General features: G+C 51.7%; 1 protein-coding gene across 1 annotated transcript; it reads left to right on the top strand.

Annotated features, from left to right (window-relative positions):
• The first annotated feature begins 233 nt into the window (after positions 1-233).
• On the top strand, positions 234-6,034 carry FOXI3 (forkhead box I3). The gene is made up of 2 exons (XM_072951501.1): positions 234-1,017; positions 3,477-6,034. Exons 1-2 carry the CDS (start codon positions 300-302, stop codon positions 4,082-4,084), a joined length of 1,326 nt encoding a protein of 441 aa, XP_072807602.1. The 5' UTR covers positions 234-299; the 3' UTR covers positions 4,085-6,034.
• The last annotated feature ends 1,243 nt before the right edge of the window (positions 6,035-7,277 follow it).

Below are 7,277 nucleotides of genomic sequence, written 5' to 3' on the forward strand. Positions count from 1 at the left end.
CCGGGCCGGCGAGGAGGGGCTGCAGGCGCGGGGCGGGGCGCGGCGGGCGCGGCGGGCGGCGCGAGGCTTCCGCGCGCTGGGCCGGGACGCGCGGGCAGGTGGGGCGTGGCGGGGGCGTGGAGAGCCGGGGCCCGCGGGCCGCCGCCCAGCCCCGGGACCGGCCCGGGAGGAGCCGCGCCGCCGCCGGTTATAAGAAGCCGGCTCGCCGGCGCTCCGCGCGCACCCGGCCCGCCTCCCCGCCCGGGACGCCGCTCGCCGCTCGAGGGCCGAGGCGGGGCCGCGGGTTGGCCCCCAAAGGGATGCTCTCGCCCGAGCGGCGAGACCAGCCCCGCTCGCCCCTCGCCGCCGCCGCGCCGCACCCGCCGACGGCCGCCGACATGGCTCTCTACTGCGGCGACAACTTCGGCGTGTACTCGCAGCCCGGCCTGCCCCCGGCCGCCGCCGCCGCCGCCGCCCCGGGCGCCCCTCCGCCGGCCAGGGCGCCCTACGGGCTGGCCGACTACACCGCGCCGCCGGCCGCCGCCGCCAACCCCTACCTGTGGCTCAACGGGCCGGCCGTGGGCGGTCCCCCGGCCGCCGCCGCGTACCTGGGGGCCCCCCCGCCGCCGCCGCCGCCGCCGCCGCCGCCCCCCGGGGGCGCGCCCGGGCCCTTCCTGCAGCCGCCGACCGCGGCCGGCACCTTCGGCTGCGCGCAGCGGCCCTTCGCGCAGCCCGCGCCCGCCGCGCCCGCCTCGCCCGCCGGGCCCGCCGCGCCGGGGGAGCTGGGCTGGCTGTCCATGGCCAGCCGCGAGGACCTGATGAAGATGGTGCGACCGCCCTACTCGTACTCGGCGCTCATCGCCATGGCCATCCAGAGCGCGCCCGAGCGCAAGCTCACGCTCAGCCACATCTACCAGTTCGTGGCCGACAGCTTCCCCTTCTACCAGCGCAGCAAGGCGGGCTGGCAGAACTCCATCCGCCACAACCTGTCGCTCAACGACTGCTTCAAGAAGGTGCCCCGCGACGAGGACGACCCAGGTGAGGACGGACAGGTGCTCCCGGCCGGGCCTTAGACCCACGTGCACCCCACCCCCCACACTCGCAGAGGCCGACCTGTTAGAGAAAAAGGGAAAAGCCTGAATCCTCAGACTGGGCGCCGCCCCCGGATGGTGTTCAGCAGGCCGCTGGAAGGGAGGGTCCAGGTACGGGGGGGGGGGGGAGATTAGGACTGAAAACACGCATGAGCACTCAGATGAGGGAAGGCTATGAAGAGATTCCGATGAGCTGAGAATCCCATCACATTTCAGGAGAGGGGTGGTGAGAGGCCGAGGGCTGGAGCAGCCGGCCGTGCAGGCTGCCACAGATGCTCTTCCTCCTGCCTCGGGGTCGCGGGAGACCCACTGTGCCTGCCTTGAGAGGGGTGATTAGAGAGGATGGTGACACAGGCATCTTGAGGCAGGGGCCGAGGGATGGGAGAGCTTGAACGGGGTCCTGCAGACCGTGGTTTGGGAACCATAACTATTTAGAAATGTGAAAATGAAAAGCCCAAATTTGCATCGTTCGGATCTAAGCCCAGGGGTGAGGAGGGCTGGGTTGGAGTGGAGCGTTAGTGGTTTCCGTTCTACTCGAGGAGTGAGGTGGAGAAAAACTCAAAAACGATAGAGAAACAGAATCCTACTTAAGAGTTTCAGAAGGGTCCCAGGACAGGGGAAATGCTGGCAGAGTCGTGATAGGAAAAAGAGACGAGAAATGTTGCAGTCGCAAACTACAGAGTTCCAGGATTTTGTGTAAATTGTGGAAATACTCTGAAGTATTTGTACTTGGAGTCATTCTAGAGCAGTGCTTTCCAACAGAAGTACAGCACAAACCATGCGTGGTTGTAAATTTTCTAGTAGCCACGTTAAAAAAGTAAAAAAGAAGCTGGTGAAATTGTTTTTTAATTGGTAACCCAAAATACTGTTTCAATGTATAACAAATACAAAAATTATTAGTGAGATACTTTGCATTATTCTTTTGGCACTAACTCTTCAAAATCCTGTGTGTTTTACACCACATCTCACTTTGGACCGGCCACTTTTCAAGTGCCCAACGGCAACGTGTGGCTTGTGGTTAGTGTACTGGACAGGGTGCAGTTCCAGAAGACGCATCTTCCAGACCTGGCCTCTGAGTCTAAGACAATCATGAAAATTGGCATATATACTCCTGGACTTTCTAAAAAGTTTAAGGATCTATAGCTAATGTCTTGTCAAAGCTTTTGGTACCAACGTGACACAATATAAATATCCTGATGGGTGCAGGTGTTGTTATTTAGATGGTAACTATATGAATAAAAAAAGTTTTTTCTGCAACTACTTGCAGAAAATGTGTCAGTGGAGATAATGAATGTGGGGGACCATGTGCTAGTTTGTGGAGACAGTGTTTAAGACAATGGTTAAGAATGCTGAGTCTAGAGCCAGTCTGCTTAAAATCCTCACCCTACCATTGCTAGCTGACAACAAGTTACTAACTTAATCTGGATCTCAGTTTCCCCATCTGAAAAATGGAGACAGTGATATTGCCTGTCTCCAGAGAGCTGAGAGGAGAAACTGAAGTTATCCATGCAAAGCACTCACGATGAGATAAGTGCTTTATAGTACTTTCAAATGCCAAAGATTCTTTTTACCAGCAGCGAAAGAAGTTGTGTGGAGATAAAATCCTCCACGATGCTAGATCTTCTTTACTTCCATTGTGCTGGAGAATGAGGGAAATTTTCTAAGCAGAAGACCAGCATTGCAGGCATTAAATTAGGTCCTGATCTCCGAGACTTGCGGAGTGGAGGAAGAGCGTTGAAGAGATACGGGGTGCCTCCTGCCCTAGGCGTGTACCCCAAGAATAAGCCATCCAAGGCGTTGTTAAAACAGTTAATTACTCAGTAATAACTTGTCGTTTGTGTTCGACAAGGCAGAGGACTGGGTATTTGAGGCTACCTGTTTCTAGTGGTGTACTTTTTTCGGGGAGAGTATGTACCTTTGCAGCCAGTGATAATGATAACATACTGGTTTTTCGCTGCTTACTGTGTGCCAGCTACTTGGCAGAGGTATCATTTAACGCTCACAGCCAACCTATGAGGTGAGTACCATTCTTACCCCTATTTTTACAAAGAAAGAGACAGAGGTTCAAGCAGTGCCAGGATTTGGCAGGGAGAACACAATATGCATCTAGAAGGGAAGGTGCTGAGTCATTATAAGTGTTTGGGGAATAGAAGTGAATCTTAAAATGTAAGTGGCAGGCACTGCCAGGAGAAGCTGGAAGTGGCTAGGACACTGTTGTTCCAGATTTCTCCTTGAAGGTGAAGAATAAAATCTCCCCACAAAGGATGAGTTTAAGGGGTAGAGCGGATGGAGCATCTTTGCCAGAGTTTAAGGAGAGTCTGCCCCCTCCTCTCAGAGCTGAAGCTGAGCGCATGGGCACGGACGGGGTGCTCCTCTCTCACGCCGCTTCCTTTCTTGTCTCCGCAGGGAAAGGGAATTACTGGACCCTGGATCCGAACTGTGAGAAAATGTTCGACAACGGGAACTTCCGCAGGAAGCGGAAGCGCCGCTCGGAAACCAGCAGCACCTCTGCGGCGGCCGCGGGGGCATCCAAGTCGGAAGACGGGCTGTCCTCGGGACTGAGCTCTGGAGTGGCTGGGAAGCCAGAGGGAGACAGCTCCTCTCAGTCCCCAGAGCCTCCCGAGGGCACCAAGAGGACCGCCTCCTCCCCAGGAGCATCCATGCTCACCTCCACCCCTTGCCTGAACACCTTCTTCAGCAGCCTCAGCACCTTAAGTGTCAGCAGCAGCGGGGGCACCCAGCGAGCTCTCCCCGGCGGCCGCCACCTAGGCCTCCAGGGCGCCCAGGTGCCCCCCAGCAGCACCTTCCCCCCCAGCTCCGTCTCGGAGGCCTCGCCAGACACCTTGCAGCTGAGCCACAGCACCAGCAACGCGGGCGGCAGCCAGAGATCTTCCTATTACAGCCCCTTCCCTGCCAGCACCAGCGGGGGTCAGAGCGGCCCCTTCGGCAGCCCGTTCTACAACTTCAGCGTGGTCAACAGCCTCATCTACCCCCGCGAGGGCTCCGAGGTATAGAGCGCGGCTTCTCAGACTTGAACGTGCACACCTGAGATCTTGTTCACATGCAGATTCCCAGGCGGTAGGTCTGGGGCGGGCACCGAGATGCCACGTTTCTCGAGCTCCCGGGAGAGCTCCGGGTCCATCCGCTGACCTCACAAGGAGGAGCATGGATGCAGCAGGAGTCTCTCTACTTCTCGGCCAGCTTTGACAGCTTTCTCTGGATAAGGGCCTTCCTGGAGAGAAATCCAGCCCTCTCTGTTCTGGGCTAGTTAGTACCTGTGAGCCCTGTGAGGGCAGGGACCATGTCTGTCTGTTCATCAATGTATATCAGGGTTACAAGCTCAAGGGTGTACAGGAACTGGCTGGAAAAAAAAAAAGTGAATGAAGTTATTGGGTGGGAAAAAGGTAACAGTTGGCAACAGAAGCAGTAAGGACGGGTTGGGACTGACCAGCTAAAGGCTGTTATCTCCCGCCTGGCAGCATTCTGATTTTTCTAGAAAAGTCAGATACCTGGATTTTTACAGGAAGCCTCCGCTTGGATTCTTTGTGGCTAATGAAAGTTTTAAAAATACGATACTAGGAAATGCAAATACTCTATCCAGCTCGCAAATCAGCTCTATTTAGGCTCAGTGTCAGGTGCGAGGTGGACCCTAACAGCATCAAAATTGCGCAGGCAAGCCAGTGCTGTGTGCCAGGCACTGTTTTAGACACTTGACATGTATTCACTCATTTAATTGTCACAACAACCTTGGGAGATGGGTATGCTTTCTGCCCCTCATTTTCTGTACGAGGGCAGTGAAACGCCAGGATGTTAGGTAACTTGCCCAAGGCCACTCAGATAGTAAGCCGTGGAGCCAGGATCAGGGCCGGGCAGTCTGGCTCCAGAATTGGTGCTTATAAATTTTGTGTTCTAGTTCCTGGAAATCAAGGCACCAGCATGCACAGGCAGACATAGTGTGTACAGAGTAGGAGTGAGCTCGCCTTCATTTGACCAAAGATTCTGGTTGAAATCAGTGCCACTCTGGGCAGCGGACATGGACACCCCCTCTTGCTTTACTTCTGCTGCCGTATTTCTGAGGTCTGGGGTGACTAGTGTCTTACTCAACTTGGTGTCCTGTCCCTTTTAGCATGTGTCTTGGATTTTTCAACTTATACACACAAGTTTTAGAATTTTATTAGAAATAGTTTTTAAATGGAATTTTTTATAGTTTTTTATAAAACCTTTGTGATCAGAAACTTTTTAAAATGTAACTTATTTTTAGCACTCCCTTTTACTTGTCAAGAGGCATCTTCATTTGAATAGTTTTTTACGATCACCCTCCCAGTGCCCAGCCGAATGCCTGGTACCTGGCAGACACTCAGTCACTGTTTGAACTTATCCAAAAAGTGTTCATTACAGTGTGGATATTTGTTGATTGTATTGGAATAGCGATGCATTAAGATGAAGATAAAGTCCTAGGAGTTACCTTTGTACCATGCTGTTCAGTCTTTGATGGGAGCATTGCTGGTTTGGGGGTTTAATTTTTTTTTGGAAAAGGAACACAGTGCATTGTAAAAAAAAATAATAATATCTTTTCTCCAGGTATTCTTTTTTGAGACTCTCACAGCATTACTGTTAAATTTTTATTTTGAAATATGCGTACAGAAAATTATTTTTTTAAATAGTTTATCGAGGTATAGATAACATCACCATTACTTTTTGAATATTATGCAGGAAGACAACCAAAGAGACTGCCTAGCCCCATATTGTGTGTACAGAAAACCAGTTTCTGTGGATATTTTTCTATGTGAAAAATTATATGGGCTTTTATACATATTGTTTCTAACAGCTCTATGTTTGTAAATTAATTTATAATGTGAACTGGGACAAAAAAATTTTTTTTTCCCCAAGAAAGCACACTGCATGCTGGAAATCACATGAAATAAACTTTAAGTGGGATGACTTCTGGCCACTTTTAGACATTACATTTTTCTGTCGTCAGCTTCTTTCTTCTAAAGGAATAGAGACGTGAGGGGCATGGCACGAAGCCACTACAGGGGTTTTTGTATGTGTTAAGAGTGAATGAATGATTGTCTGTTGGATTTCTTTGACCTGTCCACATCCGAAAGGTTTGGGATGAAACATTTACTCTTTGGGCAGGGTCTCTAGGCGTAGAGCATTTTATTTATTTTTAACAGAGTAATGGTTCTGTCATTCAGATTAAACTAAGTTTCAGTGCACAGACAATCTCTGTTCCAGAGAGAAACGGTGGTGTAGGGCCTCACCAGCCTTTAGCACCCCTCCGAGGCAGCTCTGTAGCTTTGGGTGTAGTGGTCCTTGAGGGGGCCACGGGCAGCCCATCATTTCCAAGGAAAGTTAGGGGACTTGTACTTGGCCCCAGCTAGAAGAAACCCAAAAGATAGAATTTCTAGCCTAGGGTTTCTCAGCATCAGCGCTATTGATATTTGGAGCTGGGTGAGCTTTACGGAGGTTGCCCTGGGCATCACAGAATGTTTCACAGCATCCCTGGCCTCTCCCCATCAGATGCCAGAAGCACTTCCTCTCCCCATGGCCCTGGCTGTGTGTGACAACCAAAAATATCTCCAGACGTTGCCAGATATCCCCCGCGGGGGCAAAATTAAGACCTGGTTGAGAACCACTGATGGAGACCGACGCCCCCCATTTGCCAACAAGGAAACAGAGCCCCCCAACCACCCCTCATAAAGTCCTAGGTTCTCGGGCTAACAGTTGAACCCTGAATGAATTAAGCCTCTGAGCTCTGGCATAGTTTCTATCCTACAAAACAGACGGCTTTTCTTCTAAAGAGAATGGATTATGAGCAGAAGCCACCCAGGGACTGAGGCATTTCTCAGAACTGAGATCCATCGGTTTGCCTGTCACCTTGAAGGTAGACTCCTGCAATATTTTGTGTTTGTTATAGATGCTTATGGAGGCTTCCTTCTGGGCATCTAATTATTTCTATTAATAGAGACCTAGGCTGGGAATAATTTTGACCAAACAATAGAAAACCATCTGAGTTATCATTTTTGATGGGGACGGTGGTGGGTAGGACAGGATTTTTGGAAAGAAAGATACCTTGAAAGAACATGATTAACTTGTAGTCAGAAGACTCTAGGTCTGGGTTTGATAGCTATGAAATGCCAGAATGATGGCATTTCTGAGACTCCACTTCTGATCTCCCGAATGCAAAGGGCAGCAGAGTGGCTT

The sequence above is a fragment of the Vicugna pacos genome, chromosome 28 (assembly GCF_048564905.1).
Source record: "Vicugna pacos chromosome 28, VicPac4, whole genome shotgun sequence".
Lineage (NCBI taxonomy): Eukaryota > Metazoa > Chordata > Mammalia > Artiodactyla > Camelidae > Vicugna > Vicugna pacos.